Consider the following 22752-nt stretch of genomic DNA (forward strand, 5'->3'; position numbering starts at 1 on the left):
TTGTAGACAAAGGAAATGCAATCAGTTAACCATCTGGCTAAAATAACTTTGATAACCATTTTTCCCAATTTCGATTCAGCAAGGGAAACAAATAACTGGTGTATTTCTCACATTTTTTATTCTATGCAAATAGAAACTTAACTATCTGTGAACATCCAATAAATGTGACGTGTTATCCTTTGTTAGTGAAATTTGGAAAAAAACTGGAAGATTAATAGATTGACTGATGTTGGATTCTGAAACCACCTTAAGAAGGATGGGTTGGTTCGTAACTCTACCTTATCTTTATGGAAAATTAAAAATGAGGTTTAAAAGATGGGACTTAAAAGTTCAGAGATACTTTGAGCAGAGCTCAGAGATGGTTCAAATGGAGACTGAGTCAAGGCTTGTAATACTAAAAACTCAACCCCATGGTGGAGCTTGATCTTTAAAAGGGGGTCCAAGATACGTTCCCCTTACAAAATCTTAGGCCTTACAAAATTTTGAATAAGCCAAGGAAGAGTTATTTCCTCCTATGTGGAAATTAGAAATGGCAGCTATCAAGCCCTTTTATTAAAAATTGCAGCCAAAAACTCAAGAACTTTAGGTAATGGTGCTGAAAAAAGAACAAGGTCTCTTTGTTGTGCCAAAAAAACAAATCTTTTCCATTTACTTCTGTAAATCTTCCAAGTGGAAGCTTCATGGGTAGACAAAAAGATGGTGATGTATAGAGGACAGCCTTGGTTTTCTGGCCATCAATGGGAGTGGAGAAAACATGCAGTCAACATCAGGCCTGAAATGTATGAGTGAATCATGCCTACTGGGTGAGACAGGAGGTCTGAAACTGAATACAGAATTCATGTTAGGCAAACTAGACAAAGCCAAAGAAAGGGGAACCAAATCGGAGGAGGCCAATAAGGTGCAACGAGGATGACTGTGCTCTTCAATCGAGATTCTTTCTGAAGAAACTTGGGGAATAGAGGATTTTGGGGGGGGTAAGCATAAAGGAGACCAGGGGCCAATAGTGGAAGACAGCTTCTCTTGGTGATTCCCACAGTGGGGGGGGGGGGATCACGGCAAAGAATCTGTTGCACCTGCTGAGGGGAGATGCAAAGAGGTCACAGCAAGGTTGACCCCACTGGTGGAATATCTCTACCACAGTTTTTGTTTTGAGAGACCATTCATGAGGCAATAAAATGGACCTGCTCAACTTGTCTGCTATCATTATGGATTTCCCTGGAATGTGCATTGCTATCAGAAACCGACTGGTTCCTCTCTGTTTGTTGATGTACCATACCACTGACGCATTGTCCGTATGAATCGCTATAGTCCCAGAAGGAAGACAGTCTTGAAAGGCCTGCATCTCTAGGAGTACTGCACTCATTTCCAGAACATTGACATGCATGCTTGCCCCTTTGTGGGAACCAGGTGCATTGGACAGTCTTTCCCAAGAAGTGCCCCACCACCACCTAATTTGAAAGGCATCTGTGGTCTCTATGGCTTTGGGCTACGGAAGAATGAAGGGGCAGGCCTTGTAAAATCTGATCTGAGGAAATCCACTACAAAATGTACTTTTTGCATGCCTCCGTTATTCTGATCTGGGTGGACACAGGCTGGTGTGGAACAGACCACAGAGTTACTAAGGTCCACTGAAATTCTCATATGGTATCTTGCTAATGGAACCATAACTATTGCAGCAGACATTGACCCCAAGGCTTGTAGAATGCATCGAGCAGACAGGAAAGAATTTTGAATAATCTTTTTGACTTGACATCAAATAGACTGTACCCTTGGGAAGGGAGGCAGTCACTGATACCGTATTGAACAAGGCCCCTATGAACTCTAATATCTGCAATGGTTCTAGTGGAGATTTGTTGTGATTGATGTTAATTTCTAGATGAGAGAAAAGTTGGAGTACATAACCTTGTGCTTTCATCAGAAAATGCCTGGTTGGAGTGGTTATGAGCCAGTCATCCAAGTACAGAAACACGCAGAATACCTGCAGTCTCAAGTGAGCTGCTACTACTGCCATGCATTTGGTGAACACCATGGGGGCTATGGTGAGGCCAAAGGACAGAACTCTTAACTGCTAATGACTGGTTCTCAGACGAAAGCGAAGGTATCTTCTGAATAGTCCATTCATTTTTATGTGACAGTATGCATCCTGAAGATTTATTGAGCAGACAGAGTCATCCTTACGCAGGAACAGCAAAATGAACTGAACCATGACCATCAAGAACTTTGTATACTGAACTGATTTGTTCAAACTGCTGAAATCCAAAATTGGTCTCCAGTCCCTGCTTTCTTTGATACTAAAAAGAAACATGAGTAAGTTCCAGACTCTTTCTGGTCTGGGAGGACCTCTTGAGGACTCTTATTAGCAGCTTTATTATTTCTAGAGTTGTTGCTTTCCTCTAATTGGGTGGAACATCAGAAATTGTGTTTACTATTACAGGGGATAGGGAAACATGGTATTATATAACCTCTGGAAATAATCCTCTGCACCCATGAATTTTTTGTAATATCTAGCCAAGCTCTCTGGTGCTGGGACAGAAGAAGTCAGACTCTCTCCAAAGGTGGACAATAGGGCCTCCTTTTAAGAGTGCTGGTAGGATCCATCAGAGAAAAAGAGTCCCTAGATCCTGGATTCTGAGGGCCTCCTCTGCCTCACAGGTGGCGACTTCCCTTAGAGCTCCCCCCTCTGTCCCTGGGGGAACTATCTCCAGTGATGATGGAAAGGACCCTGGAATGTTCTGAACCACATTTTTCAACCACCTCGTTGATTTCTAGAGAAGGTTTTTGAGGAGCAGAAAAAACGTACGCCCACTGGGGACAGGGTCAGCATCCTGCTCACACCTGGAAAGTGCATCTTAAACCATGGGGTCAAACAAAGAACTTCCATCAAAAAGAGCATTGGCAGAGGAGGACTGAAAGGCTCTGTGACATCACACAGGAGCATCAAGATACGTCTCCTAATGGAAATGCTTGAACCCACCACCCCTGAGGTACCTTCAGCTCCATTTGAAATGAGCATCATATATGAATTTGAGACGAACGGTAGGGTAGCCAACTGTGAGGCAACAGAGCTCTCAGCCTCAGAAATAATGGTCCCAGAGAAGTATTTGGAAAGTTCTTTTATCAAATCCCTCTGAAGTCTGGTGAAGTGTGCCAAATAGTTCAGCAATGTGAGTGCAAAGATCACTGAAGTGTATGCACACTTCCCAAATCTGTCCAAAGCCCTGGACTCCCTGTTAGGGGGGATAGACAGATGAGCTTGGTTCCGTAAGTTTCTTCTTCATTGTCACCGCTACGACCAAGGCATCTACTGGTACTCCTTTGCTCCATAATTCTCTTCCTTTTGGTGGTACCAGGATCCTGTCTGGTCTCCTGGGGATGAGCTCAACAGGGTTGGGTTCCTTCCACACCTGCCTAGCGAAGTAGATGGGCCAGACCCAAAGACGGCCAGGAATACAGATTCCTCTTGAGAAGGGTTACTGTTACACCAACCACCCCTCTGCTTCAGGACCTCCAGGATGTCTCCAAAACAGACGTAATCAGGCCTCATCAAAATTGGTGATCTTCTGTGACCAACTCTTGAGGAGAGTCTAAGTGCCTCCTCTTCCACATTCTATTCCTAGGGATTTCTTCAGCGGGATGCTCCGAAGTATCAGAAGATACGAGTAGACTCTGCTGGATAGTCTGGAGACTTTGGGCTGGCTGTCCCTATGGAGTACAGTGTTGAGGCTTAAGGCACAAAAACATACGATATTGGGAGGGGAGGTAAACTTCCTTCCTCTAGAACTAGAGAAAACTCTCCACTACCTCAATTGCCCCAGCAAGAAGGAAGTCAACAGTGCTGAAAAGACATGCTTTCAGATCATTGGCTCCCCACTGAGGCAGAGGTCAAGGCCAACTTCAGAGTCAACTCCAACAACTTGGAACTGGCAATGGCACTACAGCTCCAATACACTATGAACCGGTCCACACAGAGAAGGTATCTGAGCCAAAGATATAACAGTCTTCAGATCTGACACAGACCATTCCAGGAGTCTCAGATCCAGGAGCTCCGAAATCAAAGGTCGGATACGAGAAGGAGCCAAAACAGGCAGAGTAGTACTGTTGAAGGTCTCCAGATCCAATGGGGTAGGAGAATCCCACTTGAATTTGTGCCAAGAGAAATTGCCTCTTCATTCTATCCACATCTGCTTCTGTCAGACTTCTTAGAAGATAAAGAAGAGGCCACTGAAGGGGTCCTAGAATGATGGCATCTCTCTGGGAAGGGGGATAGTAGACGGTAAGGAGTAGGATCTAGAGACGACACATAACAGGTTCTAGGGAGCATCTTTGGCTCAGAGTGTGTCAGATCTGATGTGGAGCTGTTATTAGATGCTGTCGAATATGAGGTTTTAGTCTTCAGATCTGGCAAACTCTGATCTGACCACTTAGACACCTTGCAAGAAGGTTCAAGAGTAGGGTCAGAGCTATGACTGGAGGATCCGAAGTGTCTGATGTATGTTTTCTGGAATCCTGCTCATCTAACATTTTGGAGGTTTGAGCTCCAGATAAAATCTTTGAAAGAGAAGCTGGCAATAAACCTTTTAGAAGGAGTTTATTTTTGAGATCCACTAAGGTTTGTGGATTAAAGGCCTTACGAATGCCATACAACTCTTAAAATGAGCTGGGCCTAAGTAGTACACACAAGAATAATGTGCATCGGCTAGAGGTACTTTATAACCATTATCCTTCCATTTCTTAAATCTGAAGGTTTTTCAGCCGTACTGAGCAGAAAAATTAAATACAGAAATAAATACAAGAAATGTTTTTTTAAATGAAAAAGATAAGAAAAAAGGATTACCACATGGGTATAAGCAAGAAAAAATTACCAACAATGGTAAAGTAAGAATACACCTTTAAGTGTATAAAGGATAAGGGAGGAATGTATGAAAAGTCTAGATAAAAGTAAAGAAAGAAAATATATAAAACCTCTTTCACTAACAAATACCACACTAAAGCTCAAGCTAACAGTCACTCCATACGGAAAGGCAGCAAATGAGATCTGGGGTATGGTAGGGGATTAGAGAATTATGGGTAAGGGAAAAGCTTGAGAGTTTCCAATATCCAAAAGGTGTAAAAAGCGGCCAAGTCGAAACCGAACCCACTTGAGGAATGAATAAAAATTTACATCATCAGATTTAAGGATATTACTGGTATAGTACTCATAAAAAAATGGCTTTATTTGCACAAGACATTATTTTGTACTTGTCAAATCCTGAAAAGGGCCACTTTGGTGTTCTGGAGCATTTTGACTCAGTTTCAAGCCTTTTGCATGTATTTTTCCATAACCATGTACCATGCATGAAACAATTCAGCAATATCCATACTTATTGGGACATGATGATATGAAGCATTTAGATGTGTAGATTAGAAGGTTCTGTTATGGCAGCCAAGGATATATATCAACTTGGTAACCATCCTCTTTCACAGGACAGAGCCTATGGACAATACCCCAGTCCCTGTCCGTTAAACAGTAGGATTCACAAGCATGCCCCTGTGAAAGTTTTTACTAAGAATACTGTCATTGTAAAACAGCCTGTGGACATTCCATCACTCTCTGTCCATTAAACAGCAGGAGCTCTGCCACAAAGAACATCTTTACCAAAATTTTCATTGAGAATACTGTCACTCTGCAATGTAAGCAAGATTAACATGAAAGGTCTTGCTGTATATTAACTTTAACTAGTCAAATATATGCTAACCCTGTGCTGGAAAATGGCTGTGACATTCACCCAGAAGGAGTAGTCCTTGCACTCTTAGGACCACTTACCAAATTGGCCACGGTCTTTTCACTTGGCCATTAGATTATATTATGTAAGACAGTTAGTTCACATCCCTTGTTGTCTGCCTTCAGTGAATGAAAAAAAAACTGTTATTTGTGACAGTTTGCTAATTACTGAGCACCAGCTATAAACTGATGGCTCTCTGTAATAAATAAGACATCTGTGCTCAACAATACTATGCTCTGCTTCACTGCCCTACCCTACCCATAATAAATGGCCTAAGGATGGGAAGCCTGGTACGTTTCACTCCCCCTACCCCAATAACCATCCATTCCACCTTACTCTACAATTATACTTCCCACATACACCTATCACTAGTGACCTATGCCTCCCCAAACAACTTTTATTACTATCAAAGAAACTCTTCTATTTACATATTCACTACTTTCATATAACATTTAGCATAATTCAACAACATTCATTCTCTCTCCCATACTACTTTGTTCTATATCTTCTCCTAGTCAGACCCCTCCCCCAGCAGTACCTTCAAGCTGTTCATGAGCAAAACTCCCTTTTCCATTCATCTATGTATCTTCTCTCATACATTACAACCAGATAAACATCTCTCTCATCTCTTCCTCTACATCATCTCTCAGCACTCTCCCTTATCTCTCTACACTGCTTATATCCCTCTACCCCAAATCTCTCTACATCTGTACACAATTAAAATCAGTACTTTTTGCTTACTACTCTTACTTACCATACCTATATTACAGTGTTAACAAATTTATCACATAAATTCATACTCCTTCACATCAATTATTCCCACCAACTATACCCTTTAGCACCCACACGTGTCAAAATCACCTATAAGCCTACAGACTAAACACCAAACCAACTTACAAAGTATTTATAACAAACTCCCTGAAGTACATGCTTGAACAGCAGCACTCTCTCCAGATATCTTAGCTGCAACAGAAACCTGTCCAAGCCAGGAAACCAAATGAAGAAACTTCCCCACCACACTACAACCCTATCTACGAGGTACACACTGCCAAAAAAGCTGGCACTGTCAGTATTTTCTACAAAAACATAACAGATATCTCTTTCCACCCAAATCCTGCCAACCTTCTCTAACAGAAATGCATGTGGCTCTTCTACCCCTCAGCAGTAGCTCTCTGTAGCTTTGAAAAATAATGGCCACTCTACCACACAACACACACAGAGCGATCACGCGATTCCCTGGCAGCAGAAGCAACTCCTGAAAGGTTTCCATACCTCTCAGTCTTACCACAAGAAATCTGGACAGAGCCACAAATAAAGGGGAACAAAAATAGGGATGGACTTTAAATATTGCTCTTATAAACCCGCTATGGTTTCTGTTAATGGTGAAAGCAACGAAAAGAGGAATGTGACTGGGAACAGGAAGGCAAAGGTAGTCAGACAGCACCTGGTTTGTCAGGAAAAGGAGGCTTCTAAGCAGAAGGAGTTTGAGTAGCCATGGCAGGAGGAGACCTTCTACCACCCTTCTTACCTTTAGGGGGAGGGTGAGACTGTCTATGGACAAAAGCAGGCTTGCTAGGATAACTCCTCAGAAATTTAGGAACAGATGAAATAAAAATAGGTTTCAATTCTTGTAAAGCTTTACTCTTTTCCTGGAGGGACTTAAACAACTCAGCAGCATCAAACAGATGTTTATTGTCCAGTGGAACATCCATCAACTTAGCTTTGATGTCATCAGACAAAGGTTAAAGCCAGAGCCAGGAATATCTCACAGAGCCAAAAGCAGCAGCCTAGATGAGGCACCAGATGTACCACAGCTGCATTTTAATGGAATGCTGAGCAACCTGAGAAGTCCCCAAGAAAGAAAGAGCAAAAGACTTACCTTCAGAGTCAGGAATATCAGAAATAACCAGACAGGCCTGAGAGAGCACATCCAAAATATATCTGGTCATTTGTGTCTGATAATTCACAGCTCTAAAAACTACACTAGCAGAAGTATACACTTTCTTATCCAACCTCTCCATTCTCCTGCTGACTTTGTCAGAAGGAAGAAATTATGTAGAAGGGAAAAGCTTCAATGGCTTGTCAGAAGCAAATGACACCACGGTGGGGTCAGCAGAGGACCACTTACAAAGAAACTTAGTCACCAGGCACCTGATAAAACCTATCAGTTTTTTGGGGGAACAGGGGGCATGGATAGTCAGGAGCCTGAGAAACTGCAGAAAAAGCATCCAACAAAGCAGCAAAGACAGAAGGAACAGCAGAAGGCCTAGAAAACTCCATCTGCTGAACATCAGACACCTGAGCACAATTCAACTTAAAAAAATTCTATCATTTTGGAAACTAACTCTCCAAAGGGAATCTCCTCAAAGGAGTGTCACGAATAATCTATTCCTCTTACTCAGAACTATAAACTAAGGGAGACTAAATTTGAAAAGAATAAGTCGGAGATTCCTCATCAGAATTTACATCCTCATTGGAGTAGGAAGAGACCCCCCTGAACAGGCTTCCAAGCCAAAAGAGCATTAAACAGATCATGAGAAAAGTTTTGCCATCATTCTGAAGGTCTTTAGGGGCAGAAGAAATGTGCTTGGTTTTCTGCTGTTTTTTTTTTTTTTTTTTTTTTTTTTAAAGGGGATGTCGGCCTTAGAGATTTTGTTAGGCTCCGACCTTGATGACACTCTTAAGTGTAGCTGGAATTTCTTCCTTTAGTAAAATTTGAGGAAAACTTCTAGGCCCCCTAGGCCCTTTGCAAATAATCAGCCATGGTTCCCCCTGTATGTCCAAAGCAGAAGTCTGCAAAGCTCCATGGACATTCAAGAAGCTGGTTCCATGCCAGCCTCTGAAGCTGACTCGGCATAGGAATACAACAAAGAGACTGGACAGTCCTCTGAGCTTTCACTAGCCTCAAGAGGGATGTCTGGCAGAGATGGCACAGCAGAGGTATCAAACCTAGCTTTCTTGGGCTTCTTCTTCATAGATGGCTGTTCCTCTGGCCAGGAAAGTCCTTCCACAGTGCCTTTTGTGAGAAGCTTAAGATGCTCTGAGGATGGTATATCCAAATGTCACCTTTATGCCCTAAACTGTGCGCGGGGAGCATACATGTGATGCAAGGCATACACTCAATCAAAAAGCTTTGGTATATGGCCAGATGTCGGGATGCCCTTGGCAGGTCATCCTTATTGTAAAGAATACTACAATGATATGAATATGGATATCATCTTTTTATAACTGCACTGCAGTGTACCCATTCAAGTAATGGCTGCAGAAAATGTTAGACATCTTAGAAAAAAATAACTGTAGACATTTTTAAGAGATCTGTGAAAAAATATGAACTAAAAAAGTCTTTATGGACAAAGAGTTATCTCTACATAAAGGCAATAAAGCTTTAGTTGCATTTATTTTAATAACGGGGCGTGGGGGGTGCAAGCCAGAACACCCCTCACACAGGGTAAATCTCATAAGTACCACATGAATAAGTGTTTCCATTGCTTGTTCTACTGTGGAAAAAAAATTGTAAGTGGAAAGGATCTCATGGCAATTGATAACATCACTAGGCACCCTAGGAAAAAAAAAAAGGAGAGAAGGGAAAAATCTGAATAATTATGAAAACAAGGCAAACTGACAAATGAAACCTGCTAATCAGATAATAAATTAACTGTGATGTTTTCATACCATGCAATCGATATTGTGGAAAAGTATTTTACTTGTTCAAATATTAAATAAAAGCCAAATACATGTCATTAGAATGAACTACATAACCTGCTAAAAAAAACTTACAGTGTAACAGCAGTACTCATGTATAACAACTCTGTTTGAAAAAGTTTCATTGTATGCATCTATCTGCAGTGTTCTCTCTCTTCTGTTCAAAGAATTCTTCTGTACGAAATAAACATAGTCGACACCAGCAATCTGTGGGGGGGGGACACAAAGATTTAATTTACTACAGCTCTATAGTTTACTTTCTATGAAGGCTCTGAAAAGTGAATACAACAGACTAATTTTATGCAGTAACATCTCAAATGAAACAAACCATACCAAAAAACACTTGTGTATATATTACAATACCAAAAATACAATTAACCTTAATCTGGCTCGATAGAAAAGCTGTCATCTTAGTTCATCTGGAAAGGTTAAGCCAAAGCTTAAAACAGTAACAGCTTAAGGCAATTAAAAGAAGTGCATTATTGTGCTAAGGATATTAATGAAGATAAAATCAGTTAGATACATACACAGTACATCAGTACTCCGCAAAAGCCAGGAAGACAGAAGAATGAATGACTAGTCTTCCAGGATCAGCATAGAATCAGGGCTGGCCTTAGGCAGAGGTGAACTAGGTGACTATCTAGAACTCTGTGCTTGCCATTCTTGCACAGGCGCTCTTTCTCTGTTTATTTTTAGAGCAATGTTTATTTGCTGTACAAAATAACACACTGCAAAAGAAAAGGTAAATGTCCCCACTGAACATCGCACAATCCAGTGGCTGGTACTGTGAAAAACCAAGGGGCTACCAGCCCAGCCAGACAGAATTTTGTAAATAATTCTATGTCATTGTAAATATTAATATAATCCACATGCTTGTTTCACAAATGTAAAGAAAACTGTGTTATGTGTTGAGCTTCATAAAATGTAACCACAGTGCACTCTGCTGGAAGACAGCAGAAATGTGTATAAATGCTATGCCTATGTAATGTACGTTTTCATGGTGGAAAACTGGGACATACAGAGTTAACTAGCAAACTAAGAAAATAATATGATAAAGAATTTTAGATGTGCTATGAAGCCAGTTTATCTCAAGCCAGAAGACAGGATGTCTGGGCTAGGAAATTCTTTCTATTGTTCTAAACTCCAGCTCTATTCAGTCGCATACCGTCTGCTCAGAGGGGACACGTGCCTGACATACAAGGCCATGTCCAACCCGGAATTAACGGACATGCTCCACCTCAAAAAATCCAAATCCACCAAAACCACTAGAGCAAGCGACTTAAACCTTAGCACGGATATAAATAGGACGTGCTAGAGGGATAGATTTGTCAGTCAGAGACTCCCTATGCTGTGGACTAAAATCCCGGTCCATGTGAGGCAGAGCACCTCGTTGGCTCTGTTCAAGAGAAATCTTGACCTGTGGATGGGAGATCGTAGGTTTACCCCAGGAATCATCTCTGTGTCACTGCTGGACAGAGGCACAACAAACTAATGGGCACAGTATTTTTTCATATAAGGGGTGGCGTAAGCCACAAAACTTTGGGCTAGGCTTATAAATGCCTTAGGGCAGATAGCCTAGTATAAACCTATGAACCTATAAGACACAGATAATTACTAGGTTTTACAGGGTTTTTTTTTTTTTTATTGCTGTGGCTTCCTGGCAGGTGCAGATTACAAAAAGAAATGTTAACATTTTGAGTTCTGTGAGCCCGGGAAACTTCAGCAGAGGTGTCAAAAATGATGCGCTGACTCAGCAGTAATGTGTATTATCAATTTAAGGGCTGTAACAGAAAGAATAGTATTTTGTCTTCTGAACCTGAACACCAACTCAGCAGCACTTGCTTGCTCGGTAAGTAGAATTTAGAACAGAGACAGAAATATAGAGATTTGTCCTGTTCGATTCTCAGCTGGAGCGTCTTCTGTGTGGAGACATGCGTGAATGGGTGTACCTTTGTTGAAGGTTGAGCGTCAGAGCTGGCAACTCGGCACGTAAAAATCTGCCAATCATTAGCGGACCGGAGTTCTGCTGTGGCAACTCCTAACCGGGAAAAGCCGAAAGACACAACAACATTTAGAGATAGACAGAAATATAGCCAGATTAGTCTAGCGGTTTTCTATATTTATGTAAGACTATCCTACAATATTGTTTTAAAGTATTTCCTGTGATATCTGAACTTTCTAGCGCCACTGTGTTGAATGAATAAGCATTGCCTTGTGTTTTTATTATTATTAAATATTTTAAACTTAACCGTGATTGTTTTGTGTAGAGATAATTTAAGCTATCAAAGTACTTGTATAGTATCACCAAATACATGCAAGCCACTCCTAAATAGCCTTCAAGTCTCAGTCACAACTGGAAAACAGTAACACTGCACAGTAGAATTGGACACCCTTTGGTAAGGGCCTTTATATTAGCTGATAAGGGTTGTTGGTGGCAGGTGGTACTACCATATAGTCTGGGCACAAGGGGCATAGCTGCATAACCTGCACCAGCCTTCCCCAGGAGTGTCTTTGTGTTTGTATATAAATCAAATTTCAAAGTGTGTGTGTGTGTGTGTGTGTGTGTGTGTGTGTGTGTGTGTGTGTGTGTGTGTGTGTGAGCTACCTGGGCAGGGACATGAAGCACTGGTTGGACACAGAGGTTGCTGGAGGTTTTGGCTTGACCACTCGGCTGAGACCTGTACCCTATAGCTGTGCCTGGGGGGAGGGGGTGACTTACTGGGGATCTGGAGAGAAAGGGAGAACCCAGCCACAGACTGACTGTGATCGCTGTGTGCTCTTAAGGGAAATTGTACTTTACTGTGTGTGCACTTGTTATCCTCCCAATGCTCACTGGTGCTAGTGGTGAGGATTGAGGCTCCTTGATTACTGGGTCAGTGCACGGGCAACAGGCATCACAGGTACTACACTTCACTCGCGTAACTCTGTCAACGTTGTGAGGTTACAGGAGTTGAGATCTTGTAATATTCAAATGTAGGCAAAGACATTGCTGGAGTTTTTTTTTTTTTTTTTTTTTAATTTTTATATTTGAAAATAAAATCAGGGGCATTTAATCTGCAGTCAAAAGTTCGAGGACTAGCATAAGTTAGTGTAATGATCAGCCAGATACTTTTTTTTTGACAATATGGCTTTATATATTGGCTTTCTATGATCAGTTGAGATGACAGGAGGGACGGAGTGATGAGGCATGTGCTATTACCACTTTTACATAACTGACGGCAGTGACCAAATAGATAAATCACAAAGCCAGAAATATTTCCAAAGCTGTGTGGAACAACTTGGAATGGAATACTTTTGTGTGGTAACTTGTTTGTGTGGATAATGAAGGTGAAATATTACATCAGGCACTGTGGCTATAAGTGTTGGGTGGGGGTTGGGGATACCTGAAAAACTAACCAACCACGTTGTCATTTGCTCAGTTTAAACAGTCACTATCTGGCTTTGCAGGACTAGTGTACATTTATGAGAAGTAAGATGGATTACTTAAACTGGACACCTCATATGCAAGCACAGACTAGGCATAATTGCTGTGAACATCCTCCTTTGAGAGAAATGACTTGCTGCCTGATGTTTGCTTATTATTTTGGCTTTGCAGGGCATGAAACAGCATGCAATATTTTAAAATATGTCAACTGTTTCTTTGGAGGAAAGGTGAAATAATTATGTCATCTTCTTATCACAATCAGACATGTGATCTGTACACAGAAGTGGCTATAACCGCTTGTTGTAGTTTGCCTGGATTAAAGTAAATAAGCCCATTGCCACTTACTCAGTTCAACAGTCAACTCTCAAAATAAAGGATGAATGCATCACAGAATACCCAGATCTTCATAGCTTCTGTGGGGCCAAGTGCATTTCCAGACCTTTACAACTTCTGGGGGCTAAGTGCATTTTGACATGGGCTAAGTAATCACCTCTGCCTTGAATCCCACCAAGTCTACAACCAGCCTTGCTCGAAGGTGTATACAGAAGGTTGCTGTACTTGTGTGTGGGTAGGGGGGCTGGGGACAATGTCAGTATTTCTTTACATTCCTCCCAAACCTCAAAAATCACTACATCTTGTGCTGGCTGGGGACAGTGAGGTCATTATTGCTTTAACTTTCTTCACAAACTTCAGAGAGGTGTTACTTAGGGTAACTATGGCTTGCATAGGAGCATTGTACTGTCTCTAGAAGTAACACGTTGTAAACATTACTGTCATAACTTTTCTCCAATTTCCTCGCAATCAAATATGTGATCAGTATACAGGTGGCTACCTTTTGGAAGAGAATAAGTAAACTGCTGTTTATAGACATATCTAATGCAAATATATGTTCAATTTGTTTTTTTCATGTTTATCTCAGTCTGACATTAGAAGGGTACACAGAAGGTGGATGTCTTGAGTTGTTGGGAATAAGGAAGCATGCTGCATATAAATATGACAGCAACATCTTAAAATATGAATGTGTTCATTTGTGCCTTAATTTGAATCCAGTTTAACATTTATTAATTTATTATTTATTTATTTTACATTTGTTGACCGGGATAGTCTGACTGGATACATGTCCATTTTCAGCGGAGGCCCGGGGAGAAAAGCTCCACACACATTTTGAAATATACAGTACATTGTGACAAATAGTGAAAGGAGTACATAAGACATGATAATAAGTAATTGTAGTTTCACATATTTACACTATACATGATAGGTCATAAGAATAATACATTCCTTCTTTAAGTCATTCAGCCTACACTATCCAATTGAGTTAAAGTCTTTGGGACACGGTTGAGTTGAAGTCTTGGGGACAGTGAGAAGATTCTAGTCAGGTTTAGTGCAAGGACAGAGCCAGTGTGATTTAAAATGTTTTCTGAGATTCTTTGAATAGCGTTAGTGAACAATTAAGAGTGAGGTTGGGTGGTAGTTGATTCCTGATTTTGCCAGTCGAGTTGGCGAATAAGGCTTCACCAGCTGAGTTATTGGATTTGATTGTTTGGATAAGTAGTCTATTGGATGGGTGGAATTTGCTGTGATTACTATATGGGGTGACAATGTGTCAGAGAGGAATGCACAAAAAGACTACCTATTTTGAGGTGGGGTGGTGGGAGCAGGTACTATTCCCAAGTAGGATTTATCTATCACAAGCATTTGTCTTCTCATTTTATTACGAACTGGTATTTGGTCATCTCTGAGCATTAAGCATTCACAACTTATTTATTCCTTGAAATAAAAAATATTGAATTTCTGGTGATTGTTTCCTTTAGGACACACCACAGTACGCAGTAGCAACTGCAGCTCCCCATGTCACATAGGGTAGAGACAAATCTGCAAGGTCCAATTGAAGGGTAGTTTACTCACATTATTATTTTTATTATTACTATTATATTTTTGCATAGGAGGAGCATAGGGTGACATACAAGAGTGGAGGAAGATGCACACAGATGGATTATATCTTATGTAGAAGGGCCAGTTTGAAGGAGATTGGAGACTGTAAAGTGGTGACCGGGGAAAGTGTAGTTAGGCAGCACAGGATGGTGGTTTGTAATATGACGGTGATCAAGAAGAGGATGAGGAGTGTGAGGGCAGCACCAAGGATCAAATGGTGGAAATTGAAAAAGGGTAATTGTGAGGTGGAGTTCAGGGTAGAGTTAAGACAGGCACTGGGTGGCAGTGAAGAGTTACCAAATAGCTGGGTATCTACAGCAGAGCTAGTAAGGGAGACTGCTAGAAAGGTGCTTGATATGACATCTGGACAGAGGAAGGAGGACAAGGAGACATGGTGGTGGAATGAGAAAGTACAGGAGGGTATACAGAGAAAGAGGTTGGCAAACAAGTGGGATTGTCAGAGAGATGAAGTAGACAGGAGTATAAGGAGATGAGGTGCATGACAGAGAGATAGGTGGCGAAGGCTAAGGATAAGGCATATGAAGAGTTGTATAAAATGTTGGACACCAAGGAGGGAGAAAAGGACCTGTACCGATTGGCTAGACAGAGGGACCGAGCTAGGAAAGAAGTACAGCAGGTAAAGATGATAATGGATAATGAGGGAAACATACTTACAAGTGAGGAGAGTGTGTTGAGCAGATGGAAAGAGTACTTTGAGGGGTTGATGAATGAAGAGAATGAGAGGGAAAGAAGGTTGGATGATGTGGGGATAGGGAATCATCATGAAGTGCAACGGATTAGCAAGGAGCAAGTAAAGATAGCTATGAAGAGGATGAAGAATGGAAAGGCTGCTGGTCCAGATAACATACCTGTGGAAGCATGGAGGTGTTTAGGTGAAATGGCAGTGGAGTTTTTAACCAGATTGTTTAATGAAATTTTGGAAAGTGAGAGGATGCCTGAGGAATGGAGAAAAAGTATTTTGGTACCGATTTTTAAGAAAAAGGGTGATGTGCAGAGCTGTAGTACTACAGAGGGATTAAATTGATCAGTCACAGCATGAAGTTATGGGAAAGAGTAGTGGAAGCTAGGTTAAGAAGGGAGGCGATTATTAGTGATCAGCAGTATGGTTTTATGCCCAGAAAGAGGACTACAGATGCAATGTTTGCTCTGAGTGTGTTGATGGAGAAGTACAGAGAAGGCCAGAAGGAGTTGCATTGTGTTTTTGTAGACTTAGAGAAAGCATATGACAGGGTGCCTAGAGATGAGTTGTGGTATTGTATGAGGAAGTTGGGAGTGTCAGAAGTATGTAAGAGTGGTACAGGATATGTATGAGGGTAGTGTGACAGCAGTGAGGTCTGCATTGGGAGTGATGGATGCGTTTAAGGTGGAGGTGGGATTACATCACGGATCAGCTCTGAGCTCTTTCTTATTTGCAATGGTGATGGACAGGTTGACAGACGAGATCAGAGATGTTTGCAGATGACATTGTGATGTGTAGTGAGAGTAGGGAGCAGGTGGAGACGACCCTGGAGAGATGGAAATATGCTCTAGAGAGAAGAGGAATGAAGGTCAGCAGGACTAAAACAGAATATGGGTGTGTGAATGAGAGGGAGGACAGAGGAATGGTGAGGATGCAAGGAGTAGAGGTGGTAAAGGGGGATGAGTTTAAATACTTGGGATCAATAGTTCAGAGAAATGGTGAGTGTGGAAGAGAGGTGAAGAAGAGAGTACAGGCAGGATGGAGTGGGTGAAGGGTGTCAGGATTGATTTGTGAAAGACGAGTACCATTAAGAGTTAAAGGGAAGGTCTACAAGAGGGTAGTGAGACCAGTTATGTTATATGGGTTGGAGACAGTGGCACTGACAAAAAGGCAGGAGTTAGAGCTGGATGTGGCAGAGTTGAAGATGTTAGGATTTGCACTGGGTGTGACAAGGGTGGACAGGATTAGGAATCAGTATATTAGAGGGTCAGCCCAGGTTGGAAGGTTTGGAGACAAAGCCAGAGAGGCAAGATTACGTTGGTTTGGACATGTGCTGAGGAGGGATGCTGAGTATACTGGGAAAAAGATGCTAAGCATGAAGCTACCAGGTAAAAGGAAAAGAGGAAGGCCTAAGTTAAGGTGTAATGATATGGTGAGAGAGGATATGCAGGTGGTTGGTGTGACAGAGCAAAATGCAGAGGACAGGAAGAAATGGAAACAGATCTGCTGTGGCGACCCCTAACGGGAACAGCTGAAAGAGGATGATGATTATGACTATTATATTTTTGCACTTCAGATGAGAGATTAAAAAAGGCAGGCAGCATAACATACATAAAGGTCTTCTGCACCCCCCCCCAAGCAGGACTAGAAGTCACTTAAAATTATGTACGATAGGGTGTGCAGGGGGGGCAGCAGCCCTCTTGGTTGCTGTGGATGGTTGTCTCAATGACTGTTTACTTTAGGACACAGTAATATAAAAATAATTAGACTGGCAAATTCACTCAACAGCAAAAACATGTAACTGACAGCCTATTAGGCTGTCAATCAAATTTGCACTGCCCACACCTGTGTGACCTACAACAGTGTGTCCAAATGTAAACAATCACAAAATTTCTCCTCCATACAGATGACTTTTGTTCAGGCCATCACTGACTGAAATGGTTGAGAAAAAGCACTAAAAAGCACCTCAGAAAATCTGTCACCCCTTGGCTTCTGGGTGCCTAGCAACCCCAAAACCCCAGCTTAACACAGCATAATCTTGGTCAGTTAAGGTGTGTTGAATGGATGCAGGAAAAGGGTAATGTTGAAGAGTAAGACTAAATTTCTTTGATTATAGTTTTTGTTGAGGTAATTACTGGATGAAACTAAAACATACCCAGAGCATCCACAAAAAAAAAAAAAACATAGCTTAATGAAATTGTCTACAAAGTTATCAGAGTGAAGTCCTGTTTAGATAAAATATGCTGAATGAATGAATGGATTGCAGGAAAAAAACTGAAGAGTAAGAAAAAAAAAATGGAGAAAAAAATTAATCTGGACAGCGTGAGTAGACCAGGTTGGGACAGACAGTGGGTGTGGCATTATACCTCCTTTTTGCCTAAAGTACCATTTTATCTTAGGTTGGCCCTGCATCCACCTGTTCATCATCATCAAGATTCAAGCTACCATTTAGTCGAGCATGTTTTTTTTCTGGGACCTGCAAGTATTTTACAAGAAATACATGTGTGGAACAGACACGCCATGTACATGCACTTCAATTGCCTATTTCAATGGAAAGAATTAATTGTGTTGTATTACATTCATATGCAACTACTAATTAAATTACTGCAGGTAGAGAAGCTTCCCATTCCAATCCCTAAATTTTCATTTTGATGTCACATTTTAGACTACAAGAAATGCCAAGAAATAAAAGACTTAAAAGTCTTAAAAATCCATCATTACAATGTCACCAACAGTTTTAAGAGCAAATCTTTTCTTAAGAATGAATTCTGCCACATACCAAAACCACACGCGCGCACACACACACACACACACACACACACACACACACACACACACACACACACACACACACACACACACACACACAATAATACAAGGGCATCAAAAAAACTTTTGAGCAGTAGTGGTCAACAGTGAAAGTGTTAACCTTGGGTAATGCTTACAATGGACATGCAGACTTGCTCTGTCAAAACACCATGCACGTTTGGAATATAAATATTGTATTGCATTATAAATCTACTGCTCCTTAATGAAATATGAAGCCAGAATGCCAATCATCATTAAAAATCTGGCTTTTACAGCAACGCAGAGCTCTGAAGTACTGTTGAGGTTAAAAAGCATTTATTTCTGGCTGAGGGTATTGAATTTTCATTAAACTTTTATCAAAGGAACTTAGAAACATTTAAGCTGACAAAATCTGGCTATTTTACTGGGAGGGGAATGTGGATGCAGACACTGTATTCTATACAAATGTAGACAGAGACAGACACACACAGAGACCCAGACCCAGACCCAGACACGCACGCACACAAACACGCCTGCTTTTACTTTACTCATCTAAACACTTGACAAAATGGAAGGTTAAGTCTGCTAGTTTCATCTATATAGCCAACCTTTTAGTTCTAGGTCTTCTAAGAATATTGTACAAACTGCTTCACATTCAGATAATGAACTTGCATTCAGATAATGAACTTGCATTCACTATTAATAATTCCTGACATAAAACGTGCCCTGTAAGCTTCACACATCACCACAATCCTTCACTAAATCACAACAAAATGTTTATGCTAAGGCTTTAAAATAACCACTCCTAAAGCCTCTTACAAATAAAAATAGGTCTCAGTAAAAAATCAAGCATACAGCCTGCATAGGGTCACCATGAGAAGACACACTCCAAATCTACCACTTTGGACTACAGTAAAAATAAAAATTTTTAAGTAATAAGTGACTACTGCTAGGCACACTGATTTGTTAATCAAGGCTGGACAAGGAGAGGGTTGCAGTGAGTTGTATTTCAGATGCCAGTATCTCCAATATTACAAGGGTCCTAAGGACCCCAACTCGTGAAAAACACATCTATAACATGGTAGCTGTACATGGCAGGAGTGAATGACCTGGTATGTAAAACCATGAGGGAAATGCAGAGAAAACATGTCGGAACTTTCCATACATACAACACACAGGCAAAACACAACTGGAATCCATTCTCCTCAAACGATACCAACAAACAAAGAAAAGATAATCAGCTTCAAAAACTGGTTAAATAGCTGGTGTCATTCCTTGGCCTTTCAGTATGTGTCAGCATGGGATGACAGGTTAGACAATCCAGCTTTTCTGGCCAAGTACTGGGGATGGACATTCCTCCCAAAAGCTTCACATTAAGGTGGCTCTTCTCAACGACAGATGTCTGAACAGTAATTTGCCTGCTTGAGGTAAACCTGCATTTGAAAAGCATCCTTGTCAGCATAATTACTGACAACTTTGCTTAAACAAAAGTGAACACTTTTCATGCCTTCAGATCAAGTGGCAACCATGGCAGCCTCTCCATATTTCTCAAGGCATATAGCTACTTACCATGGCGGCTTTCCTTGCACCTAAAAATATGCCCTGTAAGCTTCATACACCACCACAGTTCTTCACTAGACACTGAACTTGCTTAACTTCATTCTATATACAGGATTATCATCTAAATAGAAAATTTATAACCTTGAGAAATCCTAACGATTAACAAAAACTCCTTCCTGGGGGTAGATTTTTTTTTTTAAAGGCTCCGCACAGTTTTCTGCCTTGCCTACGAAGATTTTTGACTACATTCAAAGAAAAGTCTTTTGTTGGAATCACGTCTCCCCAAAGGAAGCATCACCAATGAATGCCCTCCCACCTGGGATAGGAATACACAAGCCTCCCTGCAGCTCCATCAGTCATCCAAGCCGCTAATCACACCTGCACAGACTAGGCTGTAGTTAGGACTTTATCCCTCTACACTACTGGAGTAGCTCATTTGCCAGACCTTGATACATTAGCAAACGCCACTATGGATTTTACACCTACTTAAAAAATACATAGCTCTTACAAATATCACTAACTCCCAAGTACCAACTGACATAGAATGGGCTGCAACCAAAGCACAAATCAGAGGATCAAAGAAGCAGCATACTATAAAAAAATACAACTCAAAGAGGAGCATATACTGAACGGGAAAATAGAGCATCCTGAAAAAGTAGTAACAAATAACCCTAAGAACCAAACAGAAGCAGAACTTTTAAAACTGCAAAGGGATCTATATATGTTAGAAACCAGGAACCTATCTTTCTATGAAGCCAGAATGTTAGCCACTTACGCAGAAGAAGCTCAAATACCATCTAGAGCTCTGGCCAGAATTATCTGCCAACACAAACATGCCTCCAATATATCAGAAATAAACTAGAGAGACAAAAACTACACAAAATATGAAGACATTAAAACATTTGAACAAATATACTCTCAAATATATGGAGCACAAATACTACAAACCTCAAAGGAAGATAGAACTCTTTTTCTTCAAAAACTGAAATTACCTAAACTCAATTTAGACCAACAAAAAAAAACTAACTGAGTCGATATCCATCAGTGAAATTATTACAACAGTCAAACACTTAAAAGTGAATAAGGCTCCGGGTCCGGATGGACTCACATCAGAATTTTACAAAGCATTTTCCCCCTTGATAGCCAAACTACTATACTATACACTGAATTACATAATAAACTATAAAATAAATGATATCCACTTTAATGCCTCTAAAACTATATTTATATTAAAAGAAAACACAGACCCCAAAACCCCCGACAGCTACAGACCCATCTCCCTCTTAAATATAGATACTAAAATATTTACCTCTATACTTGCAAACAGAATGAAAAATCTGATTGAAAAAATCCTCTCCCCAGAACAATCCGGTTTTACACCACATAGACAGACTAGTGACAATACATTAACATTAGATGCACTAATATCCTACGCTAACCGATACAATATCAACATCTACACAATGGTAGTGGATGCCCACAAGGCATTTGATAGGGTTAATCTAGAATTCTTACTCCAAACACTACCCTACTTTAATATACCCAATAACTTCATTCAGATCATCCAAACTCTCTATAGCAACCCTTACACATCTCTGTATATAAATAAAACTTGGTCAAATAGGATCCTAATAAAAAATGGAACAAGACAAGGATGCCCACTATCACCCTTCCTGTTTAACCTATACCTAGAACCACTCTTTCTATACATTAAACAAAATACATATCACAATTCTCCATCAATACACAACTTCAAAATATACCTCACTGCATTTGCAGATGATCTGAACATATACTGCACTACACCAAATTCAGATAAACAAAATAATAGCTGCAATTGAACATTTCTCGACTATGTCTAACTGCAAACTAAACCTTAATAAAACTAATATTTTCCCCCTAAAAACACCCAAACTCATCTCACTAATACCAATGTTAAACACAATAAACATAAAAGAATAAACTAAATACCTGGATATCACCTTTTTCCAGAGTAACAAAGACTTCTACCAACACAATGTAAACCTTAAATGGCAAAATATAATGCAAAACTGCAAAAGATGGAACAACCTAAAACTACCATTCTTGGCCAAAGTATCAATAATCAAAATGAACATTTTACCTAGATTAATGTATATATTCATGACATCACAGACAATACATAATAAATTCTTCAAACAAATTCATACCTTCCTAGCAAAATTTATATGGGAACCCAAAAAAACCCAAAATCTCCTATCCAAAATTAACACTCCCCAAAAGCACAGGACTAAATCTACCAGATTTTAAAATGTACTACTCGATCATTAACACTAACAAAATATTGAGAATGGCTGAACATAACCCGTCAATGGAAAATTGGTCTCCTCTCTGGGTGACAATATATTACAGATATATTAAAGCTCTAGGTTTCAATCCCAAAGCACTTCCATTCCTGAAGCAGAAAGAAATACAAACTTATAACATTATAGAGCCCTTAAAACATTCTATCAACCTAGCGCAAAAACTCTTTCAATTCTTGAACCTTAGACATGCCAAGACAATACTGCAACCCCTTCATAAAAACCCAAATTTAAAATTAAACAATAAGATGCTGGACTTAGTCCCTTTCCCCAGACTAAAAGATAAAAAAATCCAAGATATCTATCCCTACCTTAACTGTTCAATACAAGAAATGAGGACCAACTTAAACCTCCCTAAATCACACATAATAATCCTAAGACAAATCAAAGAACTGTGCTCCAGTCATCTCCAAAATATTACTATGACCAATAGTGACATAGAAACTTGTAGCAGGCTTTGGAAAACTATTATCACAACAAAGAAAACTATTATCAATTCATAAAAAACGATAAATGAAATCAAATACCAGAAGGACCTCC

General features: G+C 40.4%; 1 protein-coding gene across 1 annotated transcript in view; it reads right to left on the minus strand.

The window, feature by feature from the left end:
- Window positions 1–22752, minus strand: part of SEC14L1 (SEC14 like lipid binding 1) — a 1962612-nt gene that overhangs the window by 1728404 nt on the left and 211456 nt on the right. Inside the window, exon 5 of the mRNA XM_044089037.1 lies at window positions 9540–9671. Within this exon, the coding sequence (XP_043944972.1) occupies window positions 9540–9671 (132 nt within the window). The remainder of the gene's footprint in view (window positions 1–9539; window positions 9672–22752) is intronic.

Source organism: Protopterus annectens, chromosome 12.part0, assembly GCF_019279795.1.
Source record: "Protopterus annectens isolate FY-2018-M chromosome 12.part0, PAN1.0, whole genome shotgun sequence".
NCBI lineage: Eukaryota > Metazoa > Chordata > Ceratodontiformes > Protopteridae > Protopterus > Protopterus annectens.